The 18455-nt window shown below is 35.8% G+C and overlaps 8 protein-coding genes across 8 annotated transcripts; 2 read left to right on the plus strand and 6 right to left on the minus strand.

Moving 5' to 3' along the window:
• Positions 1 to 9: 9 nt before the first annotated feature.
• On the minus strand, positions 10 to 1527 carry ART10 (Art10p; the record flags this gene model as incomplete). Its single annotated transcript, XM_071050621.1, has 1 exon — positions 10 to 1527. The coding sequence occupies one exon, from the start codon at positions 1525 to 1527 to the stop codon at positions 10 to 12; it is 1518 nt and encodes a 505-aa protein (XP_070908411.1).
• Positions 1528 to 2079: 552 nt separating this feature from the next.
• On the plus strand, positions 2080 to 2904 carry ATP10 (Atp10p; the record flags this gene model as incomplete). Its single annotated transcript, XM_071050622.1, has 1 exon — positions 2080 to 2904. One exon carries the CDS (start codon positions 2080 to 2082, stop codon positions 2902 to 2904), a length of 825 nt encoding a protein of 274 aa, XP_070908412.1.
• Positions 2905 to 3323: 419 nt separating this feature from the next.
• Positions 3324 to 4412, plus strand: CST9 (SUMO ligase CST9; the record flags this gene model as incomplete). The annotated part of the gene is made up of 1 exon (XM_071050623.1): positions 3324 to 4412. The coding sequence occupies one exon, from the start codon at positions 3324 to 3326 to the stop codon at positions 4410 to 4412; it is 1089 nt and encodes a 362-aa protein (XP_070908413.1).
• A 449-nt stretch (positions 4413 to 4861) lies between these two features.
• Positions 4862 to 5083, minus strand: COX8 (cytochrome c oxidase subunit VIII; the record flags this gene model as incomplete). The annotated part of the gene is made up of 1 exon (XM_071050624.1): positions 4862 to 5083. One exon carries the CDS (start codon positions 5081 to 5083, stop codon positions 4862 to 4864), a length of 222 nt encoding a protein of 73 aa, XP_070908414.1.
• Positions 5084 to 6016: 933 nt separating this feature from the next.
• Positions 6017 to 8113, minus strand: VPS33 (tethering complex ATP-binding subunit VPS33; the record flags this gene model as incomplete). Its single annotated transcript, XM_071050625.1, has 1 exon — positions 6017 to 8113. One exon carries the CDS (start codon positions 8111 to 8113, stop codon positions 6017 to 6019), a length of 2097 nt encoding a protein of 698 aa, XP_070908415.1.
• Positions 8114 to 8402: 289 nt separating this feature from the next.
• AFG2 (AAA family ATPase AFG2) lies at positions 8403 to 10730 on the minus strand (the record flags this gene model as incomplete). The annotated part of the gene is made up of 1 exon (XM_071050626.1): positions 8403 to 10730. The coding sequence occupies one exon, from the start codon at positions 10728 to 10730 to the stop codon at positions 8403 to 8405; it is 2328 nt and encodes a 775-aa protein (XP_070908416.1).
• Positions 10731 to 10976: 246 nt separating this feature from the next.
• SKI2 (SKI complex RNA helicase subunit SKI2) lies at positions 10977 to 14831 on the minus strand (the record flags this gene model as incomplete). The annotated part of the gene is made up of 1 exon (XM_071050627.1): positions 10977 to 14831. The coding sequence occupies one exon, from the start codon at positions 14829 to 14831 to the stop codon at positions 10977 to 10979; it is 3855 nt and encodes a 1284-aa protein (XP_070908417.1).
• A 1406-nt stretch (positions 14832 to 16237) lies between these two features.
• BDF1 (chromatin-binding protein BDF1) lies at positions 16238 to 18265 on the minus strand (the record flags this gene model as incomplete). Its single annotated transcript, XM_071050628.1, has 1 exon — positions 16238 to 18265. One exon carries the CDS (start codon positions 18263 to 18265, stop codon positions 16238 to 16240), a length of 2028 nt encoding a protein of 675 aa, XP_070908418.1.
• Positions 18266 to 18455: the final 190 nt, after the last annotated feature.

Below are 18455 nucleotides of genomic sequence, written 5' to 3' on the forward strand. Positions count from 1 at the left end.
GCATTTAACTCAAGAAGGGGGTGTATCATAACTAGGAGGTTCTATATACCTAGGTAACGCCTCATCTGCTGAGTGTGGTCTTTGTTGAACAAAGACCTGAACTGGGATAACAACCTCGGTTTGTCGTAGTTGACCATTTATATTCCAATCAATCAATAATTGGTAACTGAATAGTCTTGTAATAACACATGTTTTGAAACTATATAATTTATTCCCTCTGTGCCTGTAGTCTTCTTCATTGAACATCAACCTCTTTAAAATAGGATTATCTTTTAATTTAATCTCACATTCCATAATATCATGGTTACTGTTACTTATAAAACGGAGTTCATTTGTGTTGAATAAGGGCTTTTCCGACTTCGATATATTTTCAATCTCCATTAGTTTCAATGAGGAGAAATTTTCATTACCAATACCTTGAGATAGGTAAGAAACTGTTTCTAGAAGGTTTAGTTGCAGACGAGTAGGTTTCAATGAAATATTAGAGAAATCTGACAATTCTCCTTTACCTTTGATAATAAGGAAGATATTATCAAACTTACCACATCCCTCACGGAATAGAAACTCTTTTCTGTACACAGTCTCAATCTCTCGACTTCTAACTTCAATCCACATCATGCTTACACCATCAGGAAGGCCGATAGGGTATTTGCATTTATACCTCTTCATGGGATTCTCCTCAGTTTCTTCTATTTCGTAGCTTAGGGCATTCAGATCCAAATTTTCCAACCCATTCAAAAGCTCTTTTTCAGATGGTCCATTAGGTGCATACGCAGTAATACCGTCTTCAGTTTCAGAAGCTGGGCTGGTTAAAGAGCGTGTTGTCTTATTTTTACTAATAAAATCAATTATACCATTGTAATTAATTCCAGCTCTGGAATTAATGTCATCATTTGGAAATGGTTTAGGTTCGGGAATAAACTCAATCAAGGACGTTTCCCTAAAAATCTTATCGAAGGGCTTAAACCAATTTTTTGGTTTCCCCATCTCAATTTCAACTTCGACCATATAGATTACCTTCCCAAAAGAATAGAAGTACAAATCCAAATTATCAATCTTGTTTAGCTCTCTCCACTGGTTATTAAAACTAGGTGGCATGAATGACTGACTCTTTGGGACAAAACAAATAGTTTTCTTAGTATGATTTTTTAAACATACTGGTCTGGATGGAATCTTATCAAATTGAAACATATACTCGTAATGACCAGGTTTAATCTTGAAGGGCTTAGAAGAACCTTCTAATGCATCCCATACATTATCAGGTGGGAAAGCTCTATATTCATCCCTGACTAAGTTATGATATGATCTATTCTCAAGTGCAGGCCCCAACATACCATTCTGCGGAAAGGCATATTCAGAATCCATCTTGGTAGTAGTCTCTGTGAAACCTTTCAGATTAACTTTTATTTGTTTAATAGATAAGGACTTGTTCAAATCCAATAGAATCGTCCCCGATATCAAATCATCAGAACTATAAAATTCTCCATTTTCAGGAGGATGCAAAATAATTGTGATTTTCGGAGCCATAATAGTTCTCTGTTCCTATTATTCCACTAATTTTCTTTAAAGAAGTCCAGTTTGCTTCCAATTAATTTTAAACGTTAAAACGTTTAGTTCGGAGATACGTATATTCTTGCTGTTTGTCTTTAACACTTCTGAAGGTTATGGTCTTACAAAACAAAGACCTTTATAACAGTTTGCCACGGTTTTTTTCGTTGTTTTTTTTTTAGGTTTTCAAATATATTATTAGATTAGTAAGCCATTTGCCACATCAGTGGAACGTTGTATTTATATCATTACTACTACTAGGTTTTTTTTTTTTTTAGGATTTTTGCCTTTTCGGTCTTAATTGTTACACCCAAAAAGAGCTCTTCGATGACTATACTTTACACCAACCTTTTTACTCATCTTTAAAAAACCTCTTAATAGAGGTGTTATGCTTAACTGACTACGGGCCATTACCTATTACGAGTTGTGTTAATACAGTTAATTTTAACTTGCTTTGTCGGATTTGATTTAAACACCCAATATTTTGTTGTTTTTTTTCAGTTAATTTTGCACAGTGTACTAAAAAGATAGATGTATCTGTATCGGTCAGTAGCCAGGTTTTCTACCAGTTCTAGCAGCCATTTCTTTGCTAGGTTCATGAAACCTATAATGAATGCTGCGCCCAAGGAACATATCGTGGAGCAATTGTTGAAACCTGTAGGATTAAGGAGTCCTCCAAATCCCAATACAGTCTACACTGAGGGCAATAATCTTATGGATCTCTTCGATGGTGATAAGACTGAGGAGCGGATCAAGGAGTTGGAGATAGAGTTTTCAAAATCTGGGATGTATGAAATGTCAACATTCAAAAAGACAAACGGAAAGATGTTTATATCACCAGCTTCGTATTGGAAGTCAGAGAAAGCTCTTTACTTTCCACACCTGCACGGGAAACCATTGTCCGATACTAAGGGCTCTGAAAAGAACCTAGAAGACCAACTGAAGGGCAAACTTAGTGTTGTAAGGGTGTTTTCAACACAAATAGGAGACAACATCAGCCAAAGTTATCTGCAGAACGATGAAGTTAACGTAGACCACAGCGACTCCAACGAGAAGTATCAAATAATTAACCTGCATCTTCTGGAAAATAAACTGAAAACTTGGTTCTTCAAATTGTCGCTAGGTAAACTTCGATCTACCACAAAAGACCACGATAGGTATTGGCTCTGTGATAGAGCACAGATACCGTTTCTAATACGCGAAAAACTCCTGATCAACAACGTGTACACGGGGTTCCTATTCGTAGTTGACCGTAACTTGAAAATTAGATACATGGCCAGCGGAGCAGCCTCTCCGGAAGAGTTCAAAGCGTTATGGAGAGTGGTCGACAGCCTCTCTAGAGAGACGAGAGCTTAAAATTATACATAAACTTTACCGAACACTTGTACATACAATATCTCTAAGAAATAAACACTGACTAGTAAATGCTATACACCAAATAGAGCAAAGTAAACACAAATATACTACTCAATTTGCTACTAATAGTACTACCATTGATGCTTCTTATTCGTATATAATGACTTCAAACAACTGGCGGCTACATTTATAAAGCAAGCAACAAAGCCATCTGTCTATCTATCTATCTATCTATCTATCTATCTATCTATCTATCTATCTATCTATCTATCTATCTATCTATCTATATATATATATAATATCAGACAAGCACTCAAACTTCTGCCTTCATAACGTAGATAGGATAACGAGCAAGTATTTTTTAGTGTGGTGTTCAGTTTAAGATCAAAAATCCATTAGTGCGTTTGAAGTTGGCGACTATGAATAGTTCTTTATTTACGCAGCATTTTGTTCATTGTGGGGTGTGTCATAAGAGATCCGGTGGTGAGAGTAGTCTTTGGTTGACGTCCTGTGCGCATTTGTTATGTGATGCACATTTATCACCATCTAAGGTCTGCGGTATATGTGGCAGTAAGGATATATCTTGTATAAAGCTGGTTGAGGATAAGGTTTTGCCGCAAGAGGTGCAGGCGTATTTTGAGCCCATCACTACATTACTAGAGAATGTCTATAATGCTGCAAACTTCCAAGTGTCAGGTCTTTCTGAGCAGTGTCAATATTACCAAAAAGTGTGTCTAACACTAAAAGAGAAATGCGGTAGGCAACAGCAGTTGTTATTTAAGGCAAAGCAAGAGCTAGATAATATCCCAAAACTAAGAAATCGGATAAAAGAATTAGAAGAGAAATTAAAGTATAGCAGCAGTTCAGATGTAGACCGAGTAAGAAGAGTCTCAAAATCGAATAGTAATGTTCCTCCTACTGTGGATCTCACGCAAGAAAATGATGACGAACAGTTTATCAGTAAATTCAAATCAAATAGGGTTCTAAAAGCGACTGTTAACAGAAAAAGTAGAGACAATATAGTGAGAGAGCATTCTTCTGACATAGGTATGCCAATGACACAAGAAACATTTGCGGTGGCCGAATCGACTCATATTTCAAAAAATACACCGATAACTTCAGATAATTCAGGCAATATAAAACCTGTTAGGAGCAGCATCGTAGGAATTATGAATCGAAGTACCAACCGTATTGACCCTCTTAAGAACTCACAGAATAGTATAACAGGAAACAACTCTAGAATACCAGAACTGTTAAGTCGATTAAAATTAAAAAGAAATCACACGGTTGAAGAGAGATCAAATCAGATGACTCAACGAACATTTCTAATGTCTCAAAAGGTAAACAATGAAACCATTCGAGATATTTTGAACCCGCCTCTAGGATACAATGCCCTACAGTTAAGACGTAGCTCTAATTCGCAACAAATAAATACTACGAAGAAAAGGTCGTCTACAGACTCTTCCTTAAGAATTAGCTCTAACAATAAATTTAGGAGGTTAAAATGAAATGATTATATATAATGGAACATGCTATTTGACTCGATAACCGACCATCCCATAGCGAACTGTCTGTTAATTTTTTCTGTCAAATAATTGTGGAAAAAGATGTATATATGAAGGAACAATACGAATTGTATCAAATAATAAAAGAAAAAGGTAATATCTACTTCTGACACGAGTAGTATTATTTGAATTTATTAATGGAATATAAATGTTTTGTCAAAATAGTATATTTATAGATAGAAAAAAAAAGAGGAGACAGACGGAAAGTATATAAATCGAGTTTTAAATTCACTTTATTCTTGCTTCGTTCGAATGGCAGTTTGCACAGCTCAACCCATCTATATGAACTGTATTACCACAATTTTATGGCTCCTAATGATATTGGTTAATTAAGTATAGTTGTTTGTTTGTTTATTTTGCTGCTCAAAATAGTAGTCCATAAATGACTTCCCTTAGATTTGACCAGACTTCTTCATTTGGACGTAACAAGCAATAAATGGCACTGCAAAACCGACGGTGAAGAAACCAAAGTGTACAATAGCATATGGAATCTTTCTGTTATGGATCTTGAAAGGTAGATTAGTGTAAACACCTTCTTTAAAGTGTGCACGTGCTATGGATGAGGCAGAGAAGGCTCTTCTTGTGGATAGTCTTACTAATTGTTGGTTGATCATTTTTATTCTATTATATGTTTTCGTTTGATTAAAACTTTTCTGTTGATTTTTGTATCGTGAGATGAAGATATTTGAGTTTCAATTAGTCTTTTGTCCAAAATTAAAAATGGTTTTTCTTTGTTGTAATACCTATACTCAATTAAAGAAGTTTATAAATGAGCAAATATAAAAAATTACGTTGGATGCTATGGAAAAGCTATAAATATGAGTGAAGAGGAAAGAAAAAAAAAGTAAACATGAGTTCCTATATTATTTAAATATCCTTTAAGCAAGAGATTGGGCTAAAGAACAATGAGCAAGGATTGGTCCACCATGGTAGACACTACCATAAGGGAAAAAAGTGAAGGGGAAGAAAAAAAAAAACTAGTGAAAATGGTACACTACGATAAAATTTCGAGGGGACGTAGTAAATGCAGCACATCGTTACTTGCAACTGGCTAAGAATATTCATAGAGCTTTTAACAAAATTCATTTTTATTTAACCGATTCATCCGAGAGAGAGTATGAACAAAGGAATAACGCGGATTGGATAAACAACATAGCCATAATCCCCGTACAAAAGAGAAAAGAGCAAGTTTTGAAATAAACAGAGACTAGTCGCTACTGTTATGATAATCACCCAAATAATACTGCCTGTGAAGACATCCTAAATATGCCTGTACTGGGAATATAATTCGTACGTCTTTCTAGAGAGAGGCTTTCTTGCATATGCTCTGTAAAAAATCTCGTAGAGAGGATAATTTTAGAATATGATTGGTCAGTTATCTGATCCGGGTTACTATAAGATCACGAGACTCTTTCGTTAATTTTGATATTATATCTTTGTTTGAGTGAGAATTCACCACCGTACAGATTCTTATGTACATTTGTGCTACAGAGATAATAGACGATAATAAAAGCAACCTTATATTTAAGCGGTATAGATTATTGAAGTTAAATTGGTTTGGAGTTTAAGTTGTCTGTACTTATGCCCTTGTCTTCTATTAGGCGTTTCCCATTTATTATTCCGTCAGAAATGACTATAAATCGTTTGTTAACTGCTTTTTGCTTTAGTGCTGACTTCAGGTATTTCAAAGTTGCTATTTCACCAATAGTAACGCCGCCAATGAAAACAATTAATACGATGTCGGGTGAGGTTGATTTATCATTTTGTCTCTTGATGGATTTTGGAGCATTCTTGCTAGGTTTAGGCTCAGGGACCCAGATTTCTTGTTTGATGTAGCTATTACTTCCAAATACTTGTGATATTAGGTCTTCCATCTTTACGATACTGGGCTTCCTTGATTTGATGAACGGTTGTTGAACATTATAAGTCCGCGATAAAATTGTTCTATCATAAAGAGATTGTATTAATCTGGTACTCAGAGGGACTAGACCACCATATGCAAAATCGGCATCCTTTGGTCCATCCCTCTCTAAAGAAGATGGTTCATTCTCATTAATGGGTAGTGTATCAAACCATTTTGATATATTTCGATACTCTTTTGATATATCGTTGCAGCTATTTCTTCCATGGTGATTTCTCTTATTATCGGATGATTGCTTTTTCAGTTTTGTGAATATGGTCTTAGTTATAAAAGTGCCTATGTCTGTCAATCTTTCCAACTCAAATAACACCTCTATCCCAAACCTGTCGATGAGTTCTTTCTTGAAAATCGAATAATGTTTTTCTTTCAATCCATTTTTGCAAATTGATAGTAGACAGAGTAATCTGGTAATTGCATTAAAAGTAAGATCGCCCTCATATATTAAATCTAAAATAGTCTCGAAACTAGATTGATAGTCAAGATTGTCTGCTAAGATATCCTGCTCAATCTCTATAATTCTATTGAACTGGATATTATTGTTATTCTCAACCTCACTGAGTATTTTTGTCGAAATTGTAGTGTGGGTTTTTAATTGGGCTTGTCTTTCCTGCAAGGAAGCTAAAGAGTCAACAAAGCTTTTTATTTCACCCAAACTTTCAGCTTTATGCCTGGCATCATATTTATTTTGCAGATCCTTTGCAGATTGATTTAGTTTCGGTCCAATTGTACCAAAATTGGAGAATTTCATCTCATCCCAGAAAATATCCGTATCATAATCTAGTTTATAGTGGTCCGATCCAATATGAACATCAGTACAGTTATTGTAAAAATCATCTATTATACCAGCATAGGTTAATTGGGTCAAAAGCGGCGTTATTGGATCTGCAGCTCTATCGAGAATAATCAAATCAGTTTCGAGACCACTAGAGAACTTATCACCATAAAGTCCTTCTTTAATAAATTCTTTTTTATCATCAGTGTGTTTATCTAATCTGTCTTTTAATACATTGCCAAGTATTTGAGCTTCCCTTCCGATTGTAACAACATTTGTAACTATTGTATCGTTAATGTTTATTAGTCCTTCAAGACAATTCGATAAATTATCAATGAGTATATCCCTGGACGCATTTTCTAATGACTTCATTGTTGGGGAAAAGAGGTTATCATTCGAGTCTTGATCGAATAGCATATCTAATATTAGCACATCTTCGTCGATAGTAGGAATTGGGTAAACTTCCCAGCTGTACAGACGAATATCTGGGCAGAATTCTAATTGAGACTCTATCAGATGTGGTAAATTTACCCCAGAAACCTTCGAATTATTGTTTTCGTCCTTCTCTTTAGTCAAATGGTTGGATATTTCTGTAGGCCATGTAGTATACAGTATCGACACAAAAGGTATCTTTATATCTCGAAGGACCCTGGGTAATAACTGTGGTAGGGACAATTGTGACCTTAAATCTATTAAGAAGATAAACTCCATTTCCGGCATGGAGGACATCACATTTCTAACATCACTAATAACTTGCTGATCCAATAGAATGATCTTTTTAACAGGCGTCTTCTTAACTAATTCAGAGAACGGTACCAACGCATTCAGATACTTAAGTATGCTAGTATGAACTACCAATACAGTATCATTACTGGTTATGTTATTAAGGGACTCATAAAATCTGCCAAGCACAGTTCGTTGCAGTTTCCTAGTATTCCAATTGTGCGACATGTGTTGTCACGGCTAGTTATCTGTTCTGTACAATTGTGGTTCAGACTATTTTTTGCCTTATTCTTTACCTCTTGAGATATAATTATCTAGATGTAGATCAAACTGATATGGCACTCTCTAATACATCAATTAAATTACCCTTGGCTCCCAAATCGTAATTTACGAATAGAAGATTGTGATTCACGTGATTGATTATTGAAATGTATTAAGTCTATATTGATTATGTTATCTACGTAATAGTACTAATATACTTTTATATGCATTCTATAATATATGTGATTATTGTGTACTATGCAGCAATACCACTTCTTGATGCAAATTCTGAATAATACTCCAACATTTCTGGAGTAATGCATCTAGAGATTCCTTTAAGAGCGGTCTCAAAATGTTCAACACTTACATTGGAAGTTTCTAGATTCTCCATAATTGCTGCAAGACCAGCTTCTTGACAGAGTAGGACCACTTCTGCACCTGAACATCCATCAGTTCTTTCAGCTAGATCGCTTAGAAGGGATTCAGAGTCGGAAAGGTTGAAGTCCTTGGTGCATTTTCTAAGGATTGCTAGTCTTGCATTAAAATCGGGTGGAGAGACATATACATGTCTATCTAATCTACCAGGTCTTAGTAATGCTGGATCAATTTCATCAGGTCTGTTGGTAGCCGCAACAATAACAACCCCATTTAGTTCTTCCACACCATCTATTTCGTTTAGTAACGATGTCAAAACATGGCTTGCTGCAGATGTAGACGATCCAGATTCTCTACTTGGCGAAAGAGCATCAATTTCATCAAAAAATATAATACTAGGAGAGGCAGCGCGTGCTTTCCTAAAGATTTCTCTGATTGCTCTTTCTGACTCACCGACGTATTTATTGAAAATCTCAGGACCCTTTACCGCCAAAAAATTCACACCTGATTCAGTCGCCAACGCCTTTGCAGTCAACGTCTTTGAACAGCCCGGAGGTCCATATAATAGAATACCTTTGGGTGCCGATATGCCAAGCCTAGCAAATGTCTCTGCAGCCTCTAGAGGCAATTGAATCATTTCCTTCATTTTTCTTTTCAGGTCTTCTTGACCACCAATATCAGACCAGTACACCTTGGGCATTTCTAAAAAGATTTCACGCATAGCACTTGGTCGTATCTCTAACATAGCGAGTTCGACGTCTTCGTAAGACACCTTCAAATTTGAAAGGTCCTGATTAGCATCGATATCTAACTCTTTTTGAATTGCTTTCATCACAGATTCCCTACATAATGCAGTTAGATCAGCACCAACATAACCATGTGTCTTGGAGGCGATTACCTTTATTTGTTCTTCGGTTAAAGTGTGCTTGTCGGAAGAAATTTTTTCGAACTGTTTTAATAAGATATCAAATCGGTCATCGACATCTGGGATGCCTATTTCAACCTCCTGGTCGAACCTTCCAGGTCTTCTTAATGCCGGATCTACTGAATTTGGCCTATTTGTAGCTGCTATAACAGCGATTCTACCTGTAGAACTAGTTCCATCCATCAACGTCAGGAGTGTTGCTACAACACGGCTTTCCACTTCGCCAGAGTCATCATTTGCTCTGTTAGGTGCAATTGAATCAATTTCATCTATAAAAATAATAGAAGGTTGATATTTTTTTGCCTCATTAAAAATTTCTCGTAGTTTTGATTCAGTTTCACCAAGATATTTGGAGACAATTGAAGGTCCATTAATTGAAAGAACGTGAGCGTTGGATGCATTTGCTACACATCTTAGCAACATCGTTTTACCAGTACCTGGAGGACCATGCATTAGAATACCTTTTGGAGCAGAAATTCCGAAATCAGTAAAAATTTCTGGATGATATAGAGGCAGATCAACAGTTTTTTTTAACAATTCGATTTCTTTATTTAAACCACCAACTGAGTTGTATGAGATAGGTTCTGGTAATGAATACTTCTTCGATATTTTAGTGTCCTCAGTATATTTTATTATAGTTGAACCTTTCTTGAAAATAGCAGGAGGTGTTAAAAATAGTGGAATACTGCTTTCCTCGGAATTTAATGACAGCTGCTTGATATCCGGTAGGTCATTGTCAGTTATATCTGTCACAATCAAATCAATTTGTTTTTCTTCATCTGATAAACACCCTTTGAGTATCAAACCAGGCATAATGATACCACAATTATCTAATAGTTTCTCTACTTTCTTTTGGATATCTGTCCCACTCAAATCAAGTCCTTGCAGGGACCCAATACGAACTGTATTCGCATAACTTGGTTGTTGGTTAATTTTATGGATTTCAACACGGTCACCTAATATGATATTGGCAATGGACCTAAAAGCCGTTGAGAGCAAGATTACATCCACAGGCAGAGTATCTTCATTTCCTGCCTTGGCAACAACTGCGATACCATTTTCACCAAATTTTGATACCATACATATTGATCCACTTGAAATATCTAAAGCACTTAACACTTTTGGATGAACAATAATATTACATGTTTCTTTTTCATTATTAGAGTTTATATTTAGTGGCCTGGTGATAAATTCAGCTGGCAGCTTGAATTTTGGCTGTTTGACCTCATCAGAGCTACCACTAGACTTTTTCTTAGAGCCAGAAGAAGCAGCTTTTGGAGCCATTATTTAAATACAGATGCGTTGATGTCGTACTACTTTGAATTGTCGTCAATCAATGTTTAATGATTTACTCGAATCAAATATTTCTATAAAACTAGTCCGATGAGCTAATCTCATCGGTTCTTAAATTTTTTGCAAAAAAAATTTTCGAGCTTTTATAGAACAGACATTTCATGGAATGACAAAGGCATAAATAAAATGCAATTATCTATGGATTAGTAACTAGGTATATAATATATAGTTTGAACATCATAGATATAAACTTGCAGCAAAGACGATGTCTCTTTTGATCAATTCTTGAGCTCTTGTCATTTTCAAATGTAGATTGGTATTACCAATGATGATGGAAGCAGTTTTAACTTCTCTACATATTTCGTCCAACCATGTAATGACTCTAACAACAGTTCCTTCGGCTTCGGGGCTGATTTCCATAATTTCTTTGAAAGACATGCCTCTAGCCCACTCGTATACAACGTTCATTAAGGCAAACCTCTTCCTTTCCAAGAATTCAGCTTCTTCCTTTGTTAATGGGATTTGCTCTTCCTCATATACTTGTAGCATTTTACTGTAAATTTCTTCTATTCTTTGTTTACCTTTAGCTAATCTTGGGGTCACCACTGGAGATTCTTCTTCTTTTGTCCTACCCTCATAGACAAAAACAGATAGAAGTGCAACTATTTCTTCTGGTTCGAAATTGCCCAAGAAGTTATCTAAGATCAACTCCGTCAGTACCAATTCATAACCAGAGTTAATCTCACAAGCAACTCTACCTTTCAATAAAACGTTGTGATTTTGATTAATGAATCCAGTTTTATATAGAACAGCTAATCTTTTCTCGTAGTCTGGCAGAAGGTTCAAATTTTGATCCGACATCAAATGATATAATTGCTTAATCTCTTTTTCAACCATAAATTTTTCATAGAGAGGAGCAAAATGTTCAGCAAGTTTAGGACACTTTAATGCAGGTAATGCTTCAATTTCTTGGATAATATTCTTCCTTTCGAGAGCGCTCTGATGAACCTTAATATTAGCTTTTTTCTCTGCCTCAGATTCTTTGAAGTTTTTCGATATTCTTAACAACATATTGACTTCACTTTCAAAATGTGATAAAGATGATTCATCGCCCTTTGTTAATTCATTTAATGAAGTTCTAACGCTATAAGCTGTAGTTAGTTCGATACTCTCGATGGAGATGGTTTCAGCAAAATATGGTGCAGCCTTGAATCTACTAAAATTCTTTAAAATGTATCTTGGCATATTAGCAAAATAAGGTAAATGATTTGGTTTGCCTTCGGATAAGTCATTAGGAGTTGTAAAGCAAAAGACGATTGCTTGTTTCTCTCTGATATTTAATCTAAAGATAAACCCTAATTTCAAGGATTCTTTGGCATCACGGTAGACAACTAATCTTCCCACCTTCAAAGTTCTTAGAACAACATCTGTTTTAGCTAATTCAGACATCATAATTGAGGTTGTTTCTTTATAACGAATAACCAAGTCTAGCAATTTCTCTGACCCCTCACAGCAATATTGACAATCATCAAAAACTTTAATATCGTCCATCTTTTTCTTTAGGCTTTCTATTTTCTTCTCCTGTTCAGGTTGTAAAGTTTGTTTACTATTCTCACTAAATGAATACTTGATCATCTCCTCAACCTTCAGAGCTTCAATCCTCAATAAGTTCAAGATCATATTATAAGTCAACCTAAAACGAGATTCTAATTTAGTAGGTACTCCTAATGTGACTTCTTTAAATGATGCGATTTGTAACGGGTCTGTATATGCCATAATAATCACTGTACCAATGGTATCTAAACCTCTACGGCCGGCTCTTCCTGCCATTTGGGTGAACTCCCCAGGAGTGAGATCTCTCAAACCATTACCGTCATGTTTTTGAATTTCACTAAAAACTACAGTTCTAGTTGGTAAGTTCAAACCCATAGCAAATGTTTCGGTCGCGAATAAAACCTTGATAAAACCTTTTGAGAATAGAATCTCAATTAATTCCTTTACAATTGGAAGCAAACCACCGTGATGTACTGCTATACCACGCTCCAGCAAAGATCTGATTTTTAAAATTTGAGGAAGCTCACGATCTTCCTTTCTTAATCTAGTAATAGATTTTTCAATAAACATATGAATTTGTGATCTTTCTTTCGAATTACAGAAATTGACACCTTCCAACCAATCAGCATACTCTTCGCATCTTTTCTTACTGAATACAAAAACTACCATAGGGAGAAGTTCCTTTTTTCTCAAATAGTCAATTAAATTTGACCAAGTTTTTTTGTTAGGACCACTTCTTCTAAAGAATTGACGTTTGTTAGAGCCAATTGCACCTGCTCCACGAGACCCACCACGAGCTCCACCACGAGACCCACCACGAGACCCACCTCTGCCTCCTCTGGAGCCACCGCGATTATTTGTTCCACCCTTCTGGTTAGATTGTTTTTGATCACCTCCCTTGGCAGGTTGGCCTTCAAGTAAAGTTTTATGTTTCCTAAAATTGGCATCAGAAAATTCTCTTCTTTCATTAATGACAGGAATTAGTTCATTCTTAGCCCATATGTTTATTTCCAAAGGAACAGGTCTTTTAGGTGTTGAAATGACATATATATTTTTTTGCTTTGTTCTTCCTATCCAATTGGCAAATTCGTAAGTATTTGGCACAGTTGCTGACAATAAAATAAACTTAACATGTTGAGGCAGCATAATAATCACTTCCTCCCAAACAACACCACGATCTTGGTCATTCACATAATGAACTTCATCAAATATAACAAATTCAACATCTCTAATTAAATCTGCACCCCTATAAAGCATAGACCTTAAAATCTCGGTTGTCATAATTAAACAGTTAGCCTCAGGGTTGATCTGTACATCACCAGTGATAAGACCTATATCAACATCCTCGAATGTCTCCTTGAAATCTCTAAACTTCTGGTTTGAAAGGGCTTTAATTGGGGATGTATAAATAGTTTTTGTCATGTTTCTCTTGGACATCGCGATAGCATATTCAGCTACAACTGTTTTACCAGCAGAAGTGTGTGCAGCCACGAATACGGAGTCACTTTGCTCTAAATGATATATGGCCTCCTTCTGAAAAGTATCCAGTTCAAAAGGCCATGTCCTAGCAGGATTTGGCACTAACTCATCGAAGTTCTCGATTTTATGATTAAGATCAACCACATGTGCCCATTCTTTCTTCTTGAAGCCCTTGTTACTATTAATTATCGATCTACCAAAGTCAATACCCATTGGAAGTAGGTCATCAATATTGTCTAGGCTTGGATCATGTTGTTCTTTACCTTTATTAAGAATGCTAGAAGTCTGCTCCTCAATATCTTCCTCGTCCTTTAGCAAGTTATCCTGGAATTGCCTCTGAACATTAATCTCATTATCAATTTCATTTAGATGTGACATATCCTCAACTTCTTCGTCGTTATTGCCCTCTTTTATAGCTACTTCCGCCTGCAATTTTGGAATGATACCTCTTTCAAGCCCTTCTGGGATATCAAATAATCCTTGTTCATCCTTGTGTAGCAGTTTAGTGGCAACACCCATTGTGGACACTCCAGTAGAGTCCTGTACACCATCACTACCCTTAACAGCATCCATTACAATACCACCAGGGGTGAACGGTAGCTGGGCAGTTGAGCCCCGGATCGTGTTACCGTGGAAATTGATGCTTCTGTTCAATGATAGAGAGTTCGATGAATTAGCAGCTGCAATATCCTTCAGGGACACTTGAATCTTATGGTCAAAAATCTTACCGTCAAGGCCTTTCCTCTTAAAGAAGTAAGAAGTTCTGCTTGTAGGTTCCGGTATCTGAATGAAATTCTTGTAATCATACGTGTCTCGTCTATCTAAGCCTGCTGTATCCAAGAAATTCATATTAGGTGGTGTTTGCACAATATCCAATAACTCCCAAGAAAACACATTGCTAGGCTTCAAAAACCGCTCTTTCAACTCTTCATCCACCTCATCATCGTTCAATGGCTTCTCCACCACATCAGAAGCTCGCAAGTTCTCAAATTCTTCGCTATAAGACCCAGAATTGATCTTCTCCCTCAACCTAAGACAGGCATCTTCGATATCAGCCATTCTTTCTTTTCTTCAACGTTAAGGTCCAAATGTTATAATTACCTCACCTCTCACAATTTCAATTGACTTACAGATAGTCATATCCTTTGAACTCTTAGCAAACCCCTTCTTGATGTAGTTGTCATGGGCCCTTCCACTAACCAACTCACTCAGTGCTCATTCTCAGTTATGAAATCACATGTAATTAAGTCGTCATATACGTATTTTAAGGCAATTTAAGTTTGATTTTTTTTTTTTGTTACTGCTTTTTTTTTTCTTTCTTTGATATTAATTTATTTGCTATTTTGAAATCAATTTAAATTATTTGCGAAAGTATGAGGGAAAAATTTTTTCTTTTATTATTTATAAATTCAATCTTTTAATTATTTTATTTAGCATTACTTTATTTTTATTTATTCAGAAGTTAGAAACTAACAGATCAGATCATTTATTAATTTTATTGGATGATCTGTCTTCCCTATATGGTGATGTGATGACATTGGATTAAGAATCAAAAAGGGACACTTTTGTTATTTGTTAATTCTCATTCCTCTTGGATATGAATAGGTGATCCTATGAACGTTTGCTGCTAAGATTAAGAAGAAAGACACAAATATGTTGGTTAAAAAAATTTTTATTAACTCCCCACCAAAGAAAATCCCTTCTAGAATAGGTCTAATAAACGATGCTACTTAATAACCTGACATCTGACAACTACCTTCTCGAATGAAAAGAAGACGTGAAATATATCAAAAATCATGGAAAAATTATCATACTATTACAACATCTATTAGATATCTTATTGGGAGAGGAAGTAAATGAATATATGCTACTATGATAATGTGTTGGCGGGGTGCGCTTGCTATTATGTATTATATGACTTAAATTTACTTCGCACTTAGCAAAAAGAAGAAACAAAAATAAAAATTAGGAACAAAAAAAAAAATTATAATATAAGAAAAAAATAGTGTGATGGTGTGCTATGTTTCTCTATTAATCACATACCTATTTTTTTATTATTATTTTTTTTTCTTGAGTTTTTAATCGTGGAATTCACAATTATAAATATAATATGCGGTTTTTTTTTTATCTCTAGTGCTAAAAAAAAAAAAAAAAAAAAACAAGGATGGAAAAAATTCGATAATTAAAGCCCTGCTCTCAAATAAGAAATACCCATGGTATTGCCTATTTTTTTAAATTAAAAAATTATCGGAATCAATATTGACATGAGAAGTGAAGTGAAATAAAAGTAAAAAGGTTAGCGTTTTCATTATATTACCAAAAATTCAATGGCAATTAAACCATTCATCATTTTTTGGTCCTATAATGAAATGCAAATGGGGTAAAGAAATCAGTGAACAAAAAAAACAAAAACAAATAACAACAAAAAAGTAAAATTTACATCAGAATCATAAGTCATTAATTTTCTACTCTTCCTCACTTTCGCTACTGTCATCATCTGATGAAGATGAACTGTAACCGTTTTGAATGTTAGAAGCGAAAGATGCTGGAGTCACAGGCGAGTCATTTTGACTAGAAGGTGAGGCGCCATCCAGAAAAGCGAGTTTATTTCTGATCTTTTCAATTTGTTTGCTTTGTTCTTCCTTGCTCAAGTTCTTAGACTTCTTCCTTCTACCCAAACCATTTGTTGGTGAAACTGATTGGTGTTCTGTACCAACATCATTTCCGGTATTCTCGAATTGTCTGAAGAAAGTGTTGTAGAGAGTTAAAATTGTATCGTTGTCTAGAGTATCGAGGTCTAGTTCAACTTCTTCATCGTCACCCAAGTTTGGCATGGACTTCTTGATAATCTCGATAACTTTTTCCAATTTGGCAGTAGGCAAGTCGTTAATGTTCTCAGTAATAATTTTCTTCATATCATAAGTTACGACGGTCTTAAACTTCTTCTTGCCTCTGCCCACTCTACCCCTAGATCCGGTAGTCTTCTTCTTACCTTTACGTCCACGGGTCTTCTTAGTTCCGCGAGCAAGTCTTCTTTCTTTCCTGATTTTATCCAACTCTTGTTTTTTCAACTGTTGTAGTTCCACCTTCATCCTAGCTAATTGCTCTTCTAAGTATTGTATAGCTGGATTAGTGATGGAAGTTTCATCGATTTCAGCGTCAGATTCTTCAGAAGCTTCGGACTCATAGTCTGAGTACTCTTCTTCGGATTCGACGTCGGAAAACGATGGTCTATCGGCCCATCTACTGTTGAATACTTCCTCTAGACGGTGACCCATCATGTTAACAATGGTACCATCAGGATTGAATGCATAACAGTTCTTAAAGATCAATCGTACGTCCTTTTCGAACTCCTCTAAAGATTGGTATTCCCAGTTGCTTAGCTTCTTTGAAACAGTGCCTAGATCCATAGGCTCCTTGACGTAATCAAAGTATGTTGGGCAGTTTAGGGCAACAGGGTCAACAGGTTCCAAGAACGGATAGTTGAAAGAAGAGTACTTTTTGTTTGTCAGCTCCTTCACTACAGTCTGACAAAATTTCATGGCCTGCTGTAGTCTCTTAGATTTGGGCTTCCTGTTCATCTCGTAAGGATAGATATCTTTAGACTTTGGAGGGTGGATTTCTCTCTTTGGTCTGCCGTTATGCGTAGTGGCTCTTCTGATAACTACGGGAGTCTCCTCTGTAGTCTTCTTCTTGCTACGAGCTGAAGAGGATTTGCCGGACACCAAAGGATCATCAGGTGGCAAATCTCTTGCAGGCATGTTTAACATATGTTTTTCGAAGGCAGCCTGGATGTTTCTACCCATCTGGGAGATCACAGCAGAGGCACCATTAAACTTAATACTGTTGTCTACCATAAGGTTGAAATCATCATGGATCTGTTCTGGAGTTTCGTATGCGTTAGCGTTTAGTTTTCTCTCTATGGTAGATAAATCCATTGGTCTCTTAATGAAGTTGAAGTATAGAGGAATGTTTAGAGCGACAGGGTCCACAGGAGCCAGGAATGGTCTTGCATCTTTTAATCTCTTTACGGCCTTTATAGCCATAAGAGCATGTCTCTGCTGGTGTTGAGGAATAGGATTCTCTGGTAAGTTATCCATATCAGGTTCTGCTGGAGGAGCAGGAGCAGGTGTCATATTAGAAGTATCGACTAGAACAGTCTTACTACCAGTATGTTCTGACTCCTCTTTATCTTTATCTTTATTTTCCTCTTCTTCTTTCACCTCTTCTTTATCTACCTCTTCTTCTTTCACCTCTTCTTTATTTTCCTCTTCTTTATTTTCCTCTTCTTTCACCTCTTCATCTTCCTTGTTGGTATTATTATTATCACTATCGATCTGAGAAGTAGGTGTAGCACTAGAATCTTCATCTTCCATCTTCAACTTCTTACTTTCACTCTCGTGATCATCTATCATATCATAACTCCTCTTATTATTCATTTCCTCATGTACTGGAGGACTAGGTGGTAACTCTACATTCATAGTATCAGTCATTTGTTTGTTTGTTCTTTCTCTATATTCTCTTTATAATCCCAAATAAAATAAATATAAAATAAATTATTTTCTTTTTTCGCCACCCAGGAAATATTGTTTTCTATTTTATTAGTCTATTGGCTATGTTTTGGAGGGTTGAATTAAGTATAGAACCAAATTACCCAAAATGGAAAAATCTTTAAATTCAGTT

The sequence above is a fragment of the Nakaseomyces bracarensis genome (genome assembly GCF_045282275.1).
Source record: "Nakaseomyces bracarensis strain CBM3 chromosome Unknown Scaff3_0, whole genome shotgun sequence".
NCBI classification, from domain to species: domain Eukaryota; kingdom Fungi; phylum Ascomycota; class Saccharomycetes; order Saccharomycetales; family Saccharomycetaceae; genus Nakaseomyces; species Nakaseomyces bracarensis.